A 14,907-nucleotide genomic window follows, 5' to 3' on the forward strand; every position below is an offset into this window, starting at 1 on the left:
GCCCCTCAATTGGAAAAATTGAAAAAAAATGTTTCAGCCAATTTATTACTGTGAAGTTTGTCTTGGAACTGAATATAGAACAAGTAAAAGTGGCGAGAAAATGAAGTGCTAACTTGATGTAACCAAGTAGTTCCAGAAGCTTTTGCCTCATGGTGTCAGTTTCAAATGCATTATACAAAATTAGGCAGTAAAACAAAGCTGAAAAAAAATCATTACAAGGTCACTTATTTCATAAAGTTAGAGTTTTTAAGTAAAAAAAACTGAGTTACCTTCAAGTTCTGTCCATCAAATGGCAATGAACCGCTGACTAATGTGTAAAGTATAACACCTAAACTCCAAACATCTACTTCAGGCCCATCATATTTCTTCCCTTGGAAGAGTTCTGGGGCAGCATATGGTGGACTTCCACAGAATGTGTCCAGTTTATTGCCAACTGTAAACTCATTGCTGAAGCCAAAATCTGCTATTTTAATATTCATATCTGCATCTAGCAGTAGATTTTCAGCCTACATTTGAAAGATATTGCAAATGATTAAACCATAAAATGAAAAACATGCATATAAAAGTATATATATAGGTTTTCAGTATCAGTCATCTAATCCAATACAAGTTTAAATATAACAGCTGTGTTTCTTAGCACCCAAGGGTGAAACAAAAACATTTATGATGCACTGATCTTAATATTAAGCTGAAGAAGAAGCTACACAACAAAGGAAACTATAACATCTTTTCTCAGTCTATTTAAAGAGACCAGTGTCATGTTGGGCAGAGAGAAGACATTTTATCTTAAAATAATTACACCGATAATACTGGAATAAAGTAAAGTCATCATAATCCCAGATGACCTTGGGTTGCTTTCCCTTTTAAGGGAGAGAGCTGACTGGTGGCGATTTAACCTGAGGATTACCACACCGCAGGCGAGGAGCAAGGTTGAGAAGGAGCCTTCAAGTATAACCTCAGCCGGTATAGGAATTAAACACACGCTGTTGGCCTTGCTCTGCATCGCAAACCAGCTGACCAGTCAACTGTGCCCAAAGAGAAAATGTTAAAAGAATGTCTACACCTGAGACAAAGTTTCCCCTTCTGTCACTGGAAATGCACACTCAGAGAAACCACAGTCAAATCTCCTGGATAAAAAATATTGGATAACATCTGACTAGCCCAACTTTTTTCTGTGCACTACTGAGCCAAGTGAACACTGTATCCTTCTTAATCCTTAACAGTACTTGCTGCAGCAGAACAAAATTTAAAAACCACAGCTGAAGGAAGAATCAAATCCCTGTTTAATTGAATCTCAGCTGGTTAAATGAGTTATCTGAAGGTATCTTTTCTAGATAGAGACAAGAAACAGTGGAACTTCATGAAAATTGATTATGACGACAGGTTTTTGGGCAGAATCTATTCTTTATGAAAAGAAGGATCTCCTTGGGATTGAGGTCACTCAAATGTTTCACATCTGGCAAAGCAGCTCAAAAAGGAGCCAGCCAGCTGCAGCAGACTTGATAATTTGTTACCCAGAACAGGCAGGTTTGCAGTATTCCAGTTGATGATTGATAAGCTAGTGTGGATCACTAATAGAACTTCAAGTAGTAGATCTACCACATTGGGCTGAGTTTCCCTGTAAATTCCAGATAACCTTGCAAGTCATACTTGGTTTATGGTTTTAGCTGACAAGCGGAGGAAAGCAGCTCTGATAAATGGGCTGATTCGACGTCAGTAGCAAGGACTCCTTAAGACATAGCTCTGCTAGCCTGCACCCAATTTCTCTGGACCTGGGCAAAGGGGATGTGTCCCTCTGGATAGAAGGAATGCAAACACCATTTAGGCAGAAATTCTGCAGGTGGGTATAAATTTCTCAGTAGCTTCATTCAGAGCTCAAAAGATTGCTTATATCTTTGGAAAAGGACACAAAAAGCTCAAAAAATAGGAAAAGACTCACACTTCGATAAACTTTTCACAGAATTTGTATGCACAGAAAACACAGATTCAATGTCACCTTCAAATATGAATTAGAAAGAGGGGGAAAAAAGGTATCAATGTAAATTTCATTTTACACCATAAAATACGAAAAACCAATTGCATTTTAAGTGAGTATTTTACAAGAAGCTGACACTTTGCATTTAACTAAGTAGGACTTACCTTAAGATCTCGGTGTACAATTTGCTTTTGATGACAGTACTGCACTGCAGACACTATCTGTTATAAATGAAAACACCAACAGGTTAGTAATACCAGGAGTTGTAAATCTGCAAGATCCTTTCACCAACTTATTTAACAGAAAGCTTCACATTACATGCAAGCTCATGATTTTTTCTACGCCAAACACAATGTACCGAATTTTACTGGCTCCCAGGTGGCAGAAACAGAGGTCGAGAGGACCAGAAAAATAGCAGTAAACTTTGTCCAAACTGCTCTCTGAAGGACTCCCACTCTCAGAAAGATATACAAGCAGTAAGCTGTGAGGTGGAATGGATGCCTATGCCAATCAGACAGGTTGCTGATTTGAATAATTAAAGGCCCGTCATTTTGCTAGTCATGGATGCACCATGGCTTAATGAGCTGAGGGACAGAGGAGGCCATCCCCGTGGCCAAAGGGCCATCAGGATGGGCTGTCTCTCCATCCAGCAGGGTTTACTGTTCTTGACTCCCTAAATTTTTATTTACTTGTTGGAGGTGCCTCCATTTCGAGATGCCCCTGGGGTTTCCGACCTGCCACAGCAGCACCCACCTCTTTTGGTGATGCTGTTGAGGCTTCGGAGCGCCCGTCTCTCTGATTGGGCAGAAGCATTGGGAGAGCTGTCTGCTAATTGATGTCAGGCCTGGAGATCACCATTTAGAGAGATAACTGGGATAACTGTGGTAAAATTGTTCACCTGGTCCTGCTGCCAGCAATTATGGGCTCTGGACCAGTTTCATTTGCCTGAATTTGGGATCCCAAACCTGTGGTAAAATTCTTTCCAAAAATTAAGAATGTTCAGTTACTTCTGTCTGTCACACGCTTTCATATCTAATCAAACTGATTTTCTGTCATGCGTTATGATCCCAGACTAGACCCCAACAGTTGCTAGGATATCGGACAGAAACTCCAATATTTTATTCAATTTGTAAGACTGTGAGGAAAGGATACATCGTTCCAAGAGTGATTCCAAAATAGGGATATGGCCTATTAAAACGGGTGGTGCCGAGGACCCAGGTTCAATCCCAGCCTCGGGTCACTGTCCGTGTGGTGTTTGCACATCCTCCCTGTGTCTGTGTGGGTCTCACACCCACACCCCAAAGATGTGCAGGATAGGCGGATTGGCCATACTATAGTGCCCCTTAATTGGAAAAAAAGTAATTGGGTACTTCAAATTTTTTAAAAATGGTATACTAAAACAAATGTTATTACTGATGCAGGATTAAAATACCTTTATCATCCAAGAAAAAAAGCTTACAATTACCCTGTTAAACAATGTTTAACAATAAAATGAAACACTAAATTCTAACTGCCATCTTTTATCTCCACTCAAGCAAAACCCGTCTCAGGTCTCTAATTATCTACTCCCCAGTGAACCATCATTTAGAAAAAAAAATGTTTAAACATTTTTTAAAAATTTATTTTTATTTTTATAAAGAGTATCCAATTCATTTTTTCCAATTAAGGGGCAATTTAGCATGGCCAATCCACTTAGCCTGCACATCTTTGGGTTGTGGGGGCGAAACACACGCAAACAGGGGGAAAATGGGCAAACTCCACATGGACAATGACCCAGAGCCGGGATCGAACCTGGGATCTCGGCGCCGTGAGGCAGCAGGGCTAACCCTCTGCGCCACCGTGCTGCCCTTGAACCATCTTTATATAAACAAAAGTCCATTAGCCCAACTTCAGGTAAATAATATACATGGTTGGAATGAATATGATCTCAATTTTACGATGCTTTAATTGCACCTCTGTAGCCAAAATGTCTGGTTGTCTTTCAATGCAGAATTTTAAAAACTGTTACTGCAGCAGTCTCCTGCAAAACCTAACCCAGTCCGTTAACCCTTACTGCACCCAAATACATACAATACAATATATTTGAAATTCCTACATTCATCACACAAGAAAAAAACTCCTGTTAAGTGGTGTATTTCCACATTTCTAAATATAGGTTTGAATTGTAGACTGTATATCCTTTGAATTAGTTTCTACTAGTTATGGAATTACAATGCATGAAAGCCTTAAGAGTCTGGAAATGGGAGAAGTAGAACCATAAAAGTCCAGAAACAAAACAGAATTTCAAAGCAAAGAGATAAAAGAGGTGTCAGGTGGTGAGCTACTCACCACAGAATTCCTAGCCTCTAATCTGCTCTTATAGCCACAGTATTTATATGGATGGTCCAGTTCAGTTTTCAGTTTCAGAGCACTGGTAATCTCCAAGCCTAGAATGTTGATCATGATGTGGAGATGCCAACGTTGGGCAGTAAGAAGTCTTACAACACCAGGTTAAAGTCCAACAGGTTTGTTTTGAATCACTAGCTTTTGGAGCACAGCTCCTTCATCAGATTCCGAACGCTAGTGATTTGAAACAAACCTGTTGGACTTTAATCTGGTGTTGTAAGACTTCTTAGAATGTTGATGGTGAGGGGTGTGTGATGGTAGTACTGTTGAATGTCAAGGGAAGGTGGCTAGATTATTTTTTGTTGACTTCAATTTTGCTGGGACTCTTGCGAGCGTTTATACAGCTAGAGGAAGGAGCAAAGGGAGCATTCCCACCGTGATGTTCTGGTCCACTCCTCAGTCACCCCAACACCCCCTTTACTTCCAACTTGCCCTTTTACCTCCTCCCTTCTCCAAGGCCAACACTCCTGCCATGTGAAACTGTGATTTGAACTTCTTTCAATTCAGTGTACTGTATTCCCTGCTAATGATGTGGACTCCCCTGTACTGTGTGACCACTTTGTGGAACATCTCCATTCACTGCGCCAGGTTTCTTCTAGTCGTCTGTCATTTTAATTCTCCATCTTGCTCTCATTCTGATTTTTCTGACCTCGGCCTCCTGCATTGTCCCATGAAGCTCAAAGCAAGTGAGGAACGGCATCACATCTTTCGACTTGGTCCACTACTGCCTCCCAGACTCAAAATTGAATTCACCAATTTTAGATCATGATGTCTGTCCCTGTTGTGTTTACTTTTTCTCTGCTTGTTTTGTTCCTCTTAGTTCTCATTCTTATTTTCCTTTTTCTGCCTTTCATGATTCTGCTATTCAATCTCCTCCAGGCACATTTTCTGTCTCTTTACTTGTCCCATTGCCACACTTTGGTCTTACACCATTAACTCTTCTTAAAAATAAATTTAGATTACCCAATTACTTTCTTTTCCAATTGAGGGGCAATTTCTTTTTAAAATTTAGAGTACCTAATTATTTTTTTTTTCCAATTAAGGGGCAATTTAGCATGGCCAATCCACCTAACCTGTACATCTTTGGACTCTGGGAAGAAGCCGGAGCACCTGGAGGATGCCCACACAGACATGGGGAGAAAATGCAAACTCCAGACAGTCATCCAAGGCCGGAATTGAAGCCGGGTCTATGGTGCTGTGAGGCAGCAGTGCTAACCACCGTGCCACCCCATGTTAACTTCATTTCTCTCTCTACAGATACTGCCAGAGCTGCTGACTACTTCCAGTATTTTTTGCTCTTACTTCAGATTTCCTGCGAGGCAGGAAATGAGCAGAGTTTTGGGTGTGTTAAAATTTATAAAACATGTCGATGAAAGGTCAGCTATCAGAAAATTTTAATATTTAGCTCTGGATATGACAACGGCCTGGTTGAGGGTTTCAGCAGCACATGGACTAAGACAGAGGTGGAAGCCGCTGATGTTATAAAAGTGGAAGCAGGAGGTCGGAGTGATTGAGAGGATATAAAAACAAATTTTACAGCAAGGTCGCCAAAAGTTTGGATCAGCTTGAGACCGTGAATTGAGGTAGCACTGTCATTATTGTTCCACCTTGCATTCGAAACACTTCAGATATGCTTACTTAATACACAGGCTTAATTAAATATGTCTCAGAGACATGGACAACAAACAAAGAGTCTATTGATAAGCTGAATGCATTGGAGATGTGGACAGAGGATGTGTGAATCTCCTATACAGACCAAAAGTGCAATGAGGAAGTACTGGAAATGGTTGGAGAAAAGAGGAAATTAGTGCATAAATGTCAAAGAGAAAGACACAATGTTGGTGGTGCAGTGGTTAGCACTGCTGCCTCACGGCGACGAGGACCCGGGTTCGATTCCAGCTCCGGGTCACTGTACGTGTGGAGTTTCCACATTCTCCCCCAATTTGCATGGGTCTCACTCCCACAACCCAAAGATGTGCAGGGTAGGTGGATTGGCCACGCTAAATTGCACCTTAATTGGGGGAAAAAAAAGAATTGGGTACTCAAAAACTAAAAAAAAAAAAGAAGAGAGATACAATGTTTGGGTCACTTCATTAGAGCAGATGGTTGGAAGGAAAAATTGATGGAAAATGAATGAGGGGGAAGCAGGGGAGAAAATGGATGCCGGATCTAATGGACTGGATGCAGGTGACCTATGTGGAATGTATAAGGGCAGCACAGGAGAGACAGAGGTGGAGATCCCTTGATGAAGGTGATGGCACCAACAAACAAATCAAATAAAAGTTTATACAATTATCAACTACCATAAAGAATATACAGATATCATGAAATCATGTCACAATCATCTACAACTGTATATTCCAGCCTACTCTCAAAGAAAGCTGCTAACCGAAATGCAGGAAATGGAAGGGACTGTTATTTAGTTCAATGACAGCTTGGAGTACAAATTTCTACCCTTTGACCACAAGTGTGTCTAAACTATGAAATTATCATGCAAACGTCTTGCTATTTTCCATCAGTTTGAAGTTGAACAAATACTTTGAAACGGCACCATAATACCTCTTACATACAAATTCAAAATAGACAGCCCCAAATAAAAATCCAAAGAGATTCCATTCAGTTTAATCCAAATATGATTACTTCCAGGTGCTATAATAGTAAACCAAATTTTGGCACAAAATTAAGTGAATATTAATCTGTAACATGTTTACGTCATTAAGTATTTTCTATCATTTTTGGTGTTTATTCATTTTCATCCTTCATATTGCAAAATTTTTAGAAAACTGCTGTCAAATATTTTTGTTCTATGTCAATTTTGATGTCCCCCTCCTTTGCCTCTTTTTAAAAAAAGCATCTATAGGCTACGTGGCACTGTAGCACAGTGGTTAGCACTGTTGTTTCACAGCCCCAGGGTCCCAGGTTCGATTCCCCGCTTGGATAACTGTCTGTGCGGAGTCTGCACGTTCGCCCCGTGTCTGCGTGGGTTTCCTCCGGGTGCTCCGGTTTCCTCCCACAAGTCCCGAAAGACGTACTGTTGGGTAATTTTGACATTCCGAATTTGTACCCGAACAGGCGCCGGAATGTGGCGACTAAGGACTTTCACAGTAACTTCATTGCAGTGTTAATGTAAGCCTACTTGCGACAATAAAGATTATTATTATTCTAACCTATGCTTTAGAATACTGTATTCATTTTTGAACAGACTGGATGGCTATATATTACCTGAGCCAGAATAGTGTTCTGCACCATTCTTTTTAACCCTGTATTACACCTTTGGTGTGCTTTTCACAGTTACTACTAATGTTAAGATACTGGATAGAATACTCTTTAGTTGGGTGTTCCTGCATATGTCGTAAGGAGAGCAGATGGCCAAAATAGTTTCATTCATCTTTTCAAACAAAAGTTTAAAATAAACCTTTTTACGCGTACTGAACCTTAAACTAAACAACAGCAGATGCTGGCGATCAGAAACAAAAAAAGGGAATAGCTAGAAACAACAATCAGGACAGGCAGTGTCTATATAGAAAACAGACAAGTTGATGTTCCAAATTTGGACCCTTCAAAAGAACCTTCTCATTAAGTGCCCACACCTGAAAATGGTGAAATATCTGTTAACTTGACAAATGCTGCCTGACCATGGTATTTCCAGGATTTTATGTTTTTAAGAATCTAATCTTGCTCATCTAGTTAACCGTCTGATCAAAATGGTTAGATTCTCACGATTTCCACATAAGCAGGTCAAGAAGAATTTATTGGGCCTCAGTTTAATTCTGTAATTTAGTTCAAAAACTGGACTTTTTCCAGTTTTGTGTTCATGATTAAAATGCAAATAAAATTAAATGGAAAGGCCACAAATTCCATGCGTCTCAAATAATAAATGTTGCAGAAGCTATTTAGAATCAATATTTTATTCTACATTCTAGTTATATTAGAACTATCAAGAACAGTCTTCTTTCCTGTAAGGTAGGACATTTCCATTCATCTAACACTTAATATAACAATCTTCATTATTGTCACAAGTAGGCTTGCATTAACGCTGCAATGAAGTTACTGTGAAAATCCCCTAGTTGCCACACTCCAGTGCCTGTTCGGGTACACTGAGAACGTCCAAATTACCTTATAGCATGTCTTTCGGGACTTGTGGGAGGAAACTGGAGCACCAGGAAGAAACCCACGCAGACACGGGGAGAACGTGGGACCCTAGTGCTGTGAAGCAACGGTGCTAACCACTGTGCTGCTGTGCCATCTCAAGAGCAAGGAAAAGAATGGCAATCAACTTCATTGCTGACCATTTGCCAAAATTAAGCAGCAGATTAAAGGATATGCGCCACCAATTTCCTTAAAATTTGCCTTTGCAGTTCTACTTTTATGTACTGTACATTGCTAAATGTAACCCCATTCATCTTTTAGATGCACTCAGAACTGAGACAGTGGCCTAGATTTTGAAATCTAGACAGAGTTAAAGATAAGCAGCCTATTTATTGTTTCTTTGTCCATGTAACTTTGCACACATTTCTACATTAGCTAAAATTTACTCAAGCCCTTTCAACTAATCCTTGGTTTTAGTGTTCAATTTTCTATGTCAACATCCAAAGCAAATATGAGTATATACCTGTCTAAATTTAGCTCTCGCCTCCTTTTCCTTCATTCTTCCATGTGCAACCAAGTAGTCAAACACCTCCCCTGTAAACAGAATAAAGTTCAAATAATAATGGAGCAATTGATAATTTAATAATCTGTGTTATTTTGACAATAGTAAATAAGGTGCAACAGCCAATAGAGCAGGGGAGGGAGAGGCACAGACGAGCCACAGAGCGTAAAAGGGAAGGCGGAGCAGCCCATACAAAAGACTGCGACACACAAGGGGTATAGCCGCAGGGGAGGCCCAAGGACAAGCCGGGAATTAGAGGGAGCGGCAATACACGCAGGGAAATACATGCTAGGGCCAACACTAGGCAGGGCAACTGAGGAGATTGGCCAAGTGGGGCCCACAGCTACAGAGGGTGGGATGGATGGGGCAAAACATGTAGATGTAAATATTTATAGTTATCCTCGTCTGTTTGCGTTTTGTTTTTCTCGCTCTTTGGACTATCTTTTGTCATTTTAATTTTGCCTTGGCTGCTTTTGTTTGATATTATGCGCAGGTATGACACTTGTAATTTAACGTACAAACTGAAATGTGTAACACAAAAATGTGAAAACAAATAAAAACATTTATAAAAAAAGTCAGTAAAAATTAAAAAAAAAACGATGTTATACACAGCCACCCTCTGGTAGCAATTGCAGCATTATTTAGTCTGGCTATGCCAATCAAGAGACAGTGGCCGGAATCTTGCAGTGGCGATGAGGTCCTCGGCTGCTTGATGGGAACTGGTAGAAGCCTCACATTACCTCTTTTAGGAAATGCCTCTTTTAGGAAAAGCCCACCACATCCAGTTCCACACAGGCACTTGCCAGTCCAGCGGCAGGCCTTCCCATGGGATAAAGGTCCTGCCTGCTGAGAGCTGCCAGCTATATCAGAGAATTCCCCAGCCTGGTTGTGAAGAAGACACTGAGACTAGGATGCGTTTGGTAGAGACTGTTTATTGCTCAGCACAGATCTTACTTCTCCACCCCCAACACCATAATCACAATGATGGTTGCTCTTCTTTAGACACACATCCGAGTATAGTTAACAAATCAATACCCAACATCTGTTCACTTTATTACCTTAAACTATTAGATATTTAACATCCATTGACAGAACAAATTAGATACTAACAGATTCCCCTCTTTTCTTTAGCTTAAATTGATATACAAACAAAAACTATTCAGAAGAAAAACAACAAAGTGATGTTGCCATAGAATCCCTACATCGCAAAATGAGGCTATTTGGCCCGTCAAGTCTGCACCGACCCTCTGAAAGAGCACCCCTGCGAGGCCCAATCCCCCACCCTATACTTGTAGCCCCACCTCGGGGCAATTTAGCATAGCCCACCTAACCTGCACATCTTTAGACTGTGGGAGGGAATCGGATTCGGCACCCAGAGGAAATCCACGCAGACATGGGAAGAATGTGCAACAGTCACCTGAGGTCAGTGCTAACCACTGTGCTGCCAATATTTTGTTATTTTTTATAAATAAATTTAGGGTACCCAATTCATTTTTTCCAATTGAGGGACAATTTAGCGTGGCCAATCCACCTAGCCTGCCTTTGGGTTGTGGGGGCGAAACCCACGCAATCACGGGGAGAAATTGCAAACTCCACACAGACAGTGACCCAGAGCCAGGATCGAACCTGGGACCTCGGTGTTGTGAGGCAGCAGTGCTAACCACTGTGCCGCCAATATTTGATTATCTTATTATACAATCAATCTTTAACATACAACATATTTTCCCACCTTGAAAGCAAAACAAAAACATTTTACCAAGGTTACAACATGAAAACTTCCTTGTGCTCATAAACCATTATAACACAAGGTGTCCCTTTTTGAGGCTATCTAACAATTTCTTTGGACAAGCAGTTCTTTTTGAGAAATAATCAGACAACTGGTAACTTATGTTGACCCATTTCCTTTTTGAAATTTCCTTCCTTTCCAAAATCTCATACTTGCGAGATTAATCCGCAACCTCTTTTTCCGACACCTTTTGCCGAATGGACGTTACCCCAGAGTGAATGGTTTTCCATATAGCATTCTATAGACATATTTTCTCTCAGAAGCCCCTAATACAGTTCCTTTAAAATACTCAATAAATGCATAGCCATATCGACCACTTCTACCAGTACGAGTGCCTCTGCAGATGAGGTGCTTTGAACTACTCTCTTTATTTTCTTTAATTTCCATGCTAATGGATAACATTTCTTCCCACTAATAATTATAAGGAATCCTGCTGTACTCGAATAACCATTGGGAAAGTTAGTGTGAGGGTCACCCAGGTCTGAGAATCTGAGCTTACGTTCTTCTAAACTTTAATTTCTTCAATGTTAATTTGAGTTTAACGCACCCTCAACAGTAGCATATTTCAGCATGGTGTTCAATTCTAAAACATCACAGCATGCATCAAATCTAGTTTGCATGCATAACCAGTTTAATTGCTCATTAAGCTGCTTAATTAATCTGCTTCTCGTGGTGTTGTAGTCTTCCTTTTGTGAGGATCTGACCTGATTCATTGGGATCTATTAACATTCTCTAGGTAAAACTGTTGAGTGATTTACACTGCCTCATGTCCAATCCAATTTACTTAAAAGCTCTAGATGCTCAACTTCCAATTTTGAATTCCTTTAATAATTTTATCTATCAAACATTTCTCAAATGTTGCAGATCTTTGCCACAGGAAATCATCTACGTGCATTAAAAAAATGCCTGCTAGTTTTCATTCATAGTTCCAATAATATATTGCTTGAATTTGTTCACCAAATTCCCATGAGTGTGTCACTAAAAGTGCTAGGAAAATCCTCACACTTACTTTTCCTGCTGATGGATGGAAGTCTACTCTGACTTCCTGTCAGCTGATAGAGGAGATTTTGTAAGTAGATGGGAGGTATGAGGAGGACCCGGATCTTCTGGTAAGGAGAAAGGAGTTACAGGCGAGGTTCGATCTTCTGTCTACGGGGAAGGTAGTTCGGCAGCTGAGAAGGGCGGGTCGTATATGAGCATGGGGAGAAGGCCAGCTGCATGCTGGCGGGCCAACTCCACAGGCAAGCAGCGGCGAAGGAGATGGTTTGGGTAAGAGACGTGTGAGCAGGTGGTGGCGCCAGAACAGGTGAACAAGGTTTTTGAAGAATTTTAAAGGGATCTGTACAGGTCAGTGCCGCCTGAAGATACGTTGGATATGAGCGTGGCTTTGGGGTGGTTGGAGTGTCCAGAGATAGGAGAGGGTGGAACTGGAGGAGCCAATGGGGGTGGAAGAAATGCAGGGAGCGATAGGGAAGATGCAGATGTAAAGGCACCGGGGTCGGATGGTTTACCCATGGAATTTTATAAAAAGTTTAAGTATAATTTGGCGCCGCTGTTGGTAGACATTTTTGAGACATGATAGTTAGGGGATGCCTTGACAGAAATGACAGGCATCCATTTCGTTGTCGTTTAAAAAGGATAAGGATCCGGTGGAGTGTGGGTCATATAGGCCCATATCTCTGTTGAATATGGATGGCAAGATGCTGGTGAAGGTTCTGGCGTTGAATTTGGAAGAGTGCCTTCCGAAGGTGATTGGGGAGGATCAGGCGGAGTTCGTTAAGGGTAGGCAGCTGTCGTCGAATGTGCAGTGGCTGCTGAATGTGGTGCTTTTTCTAGCAGAAGGGAAGGATTTGGAGGTGGGTAGCATTGGATACAGAGATCGGGTGGAGTGGAGCTATCTGTTTACAGTGTTGAGGAAGTTTGGAGTTGGGCCTAAGTTTATGGCATGGGTGAAATTGTTGTTCAAGGACCCGATGGCATTAGGGCGGCATGGTGGGACACTGGTTATCAGTGCGGCCTCTCGCCGCTGAGGAACCGGGTTCGATCCTGGCCTTGGGTCACTGTCTGTGTGGAGTTTGCACATTCTTCCCATGTCTGCGTTGGTCTCACCCCCACAACCCAAAGGGTAGGTGGATTGACCACACTAAATTGCCCCTTAATTGAAAGAAAAAGAATTGGACACTTTAAACGTATATTTAAAAAAAGATCCAATGGTGTGCATGCGAATGAATGATATGAATTGAGACTTCCGGTGACAGCGGGCGGGAGGTGGCCGCACAATGGAGGGCTCCCGGTCGGCAACAGCATTTTCGGGGCTTTAAGCCCGGTCCCAGGGTCCGCGGAGGCGGCAGAAGAAGGGAGAAGGCACGGAGGAGGCACAGGAGGAAAAAAGGAACAAAGAAAAATGTCGAGGGTGAGCAAGAAAACGGCTGGAAAAAAAACAGCTGGAGGTCTGTCGGGGAGTGGAAAGGTCACCGCAGGGTCACCAGGAAAAATGGAGGCTGGAGCACCAGGGAAGGCCGCAGTGCTTACGGCTGAAGAAATAACTAAGGTGATGGCTGCGGAATTTGAAAAGCAGTTGGCGCAGATTGCGACATGCATGGAGATGGTGAGGAAGGAGATGAGGGAGGTTTTGAGTGTGCTGGTGGAGGAGGCGGTTTCCCCGGTGAGGAAGGAGGTGGCGAGCGCAGTGGCGGAGGTGCGAGAGCAAGGGGAGGCGCTGAAGGAAGTGGAGGAGACGTTATTGCAGCACGGTGATCAACTTGCCTCGATGGGGCAAGAGATGCGGAAGGTGATGGATACTAACAAGGATCTGCGAGGAAAAATGGAAGACCTGGAAAACAGATCCAGGCGACAGAATTTGAGGATTGTGGGGCTGCCCGAAGGAGTTGAAGGACCGAAGCCGACTGAGTACTTTGCCGCGATGCTGGCAAAATTATTGGGGGAGGGGGAGGATCCCTCCCGATATGATCTGGATCGGGCTCATCGGTCGTGGAGGCCTATACCAAAAGCGAGTGAGCCGCCAAGGGCAGTGACTCTGTGCTTCCGTAGGTACAGGGTGAAGGAGAAGGTCCTGAGCTGGGCCAAGCAGAAGCGGGTGGTGCAGTGGGCTGGAGCTGGTATACGTGTATACCAGGACTTTACGGTGGAGCTGGCAAGGAGGCGGGCTGCCTTCAACCGGGTGAAGAGGGCACTGTACATTAGCAAGGTGCGGTGCGGCATTGTATATCCAGCGAAGCTGAGGGTGACTTACAAGCTCAGGGACTTTTATTTTGGAACGGCGGAAGCAGCGTAGGAGTTTGCGAAGGCAGAAGGACTGTGGCAGAACTGACAAATTGAGGAATGGCCATGTGCCGATGTAACCTCATGACTGTATTTTCTTCTTTTTTGTGTCGCTGCGCGCGGGTGTAGAGATTAAAGGAGCCAATGTGGTGTGTATTTGGACAAGGGAAGGGACGGGACTTTCACTCGAAATGAGAGTTCTTTGTGGTGTAGGTGGATATACGGGGTTTGTGTGCTAAAAGGGGATCTTTGGGCTTTCCTAGGGCCGGGCAAGTGGGAAAGGGACCCGGGCGGGGGCCTCCACGCTGGCCGGTTTAAGCCGACCAGTGAACGGGAGTGAGGTGGGGGGAGGGTCTGCGGCCATAGGAGCCTGGCAGAACAGGGTCCGAGTGGTCTAGCTGGGGTGGAAAGTTTGGGGGAAGGAACCGAGGTTGGGAGGAGGAGTTTTACAAGAGGCAGTGGACGGGAGGAGCTGGAGACCTGCGGTGGTGGTGGGGGGGGGGGGGGAGCTGTGTAAGATTAAGGGTGACTACGGGTAATCCCTGATTCCTTTTTGCCATTTGTTTATGTAAACATGCGGGTTGAGGTTTGGGGGTTGGTGGGTAGATGGGATCGTTGTTATTATGGGGACTGACATATCTTGCTGATTATTGTTTAAAATGTGGGAGAAAATGTGAAAAAGGAGAATAAAAAAATAAATTATTAAAAAAAATTTTTTTATGAATGATATGAATTCAGGGAACTTTCAGCTGCATTGGGGAACGAGGCAGGGATGCTCCATGTCCACCCTTCTGTTCGGTTTGTGCTGCTGATAGAGCCCTTGGAATT

General features: G+C 42.7%; 1 protein-coding gene across 12 annotated transcripts in view; it reads right to left on the reverse strand.

Annotated features, from left to right (window-relative positions):
• Nucleotides 1-14,907, reverse strand: part of mark3a (MAP/microtubule affinity-regulating kinase 3a) — a 274,076-nt gene that overhangs the window by 82,788 nt on the left and 176,381 nt on the right. For all 12 annotated transcript variants that reach the window (XM_072490253.1, XM_072490261.1, XM_072490271.1 and 9 more), the window contains 3 exons: nt 8,973-9,043; nt 2,140-2,196; nt 270-506 (listed from right to left, as the gene is read on the reverse strand). In XM_072490253.1, the coding sequence (XP_072346354.1) occupies nt 270-506; nt 2,140-2,196; nt 8,973-9,043 (365 nt within the window). The remainder of the gene's footprint in view (nt 1-269; nt 507-2,139; nt 2,197-8,972; nt 9,044-14,907) is intronic.

Source organism: Scyliorhinus torazame, chromosome 2 (genome assembly GCF_047496885.1).
Source record: "Scyliorhinus torazame isolate Kashiwa2021f chromosome 2, sScyTor2.1, whole genome shotgun sequence".
Taxonomy (NCBI): Eukaryota; Metazoa; Chordata; class Chondrichthyes; order Carcharhiniformes; family Scyliorhinidae; genus Scyliorhinus; species Scyliorhinus torazame.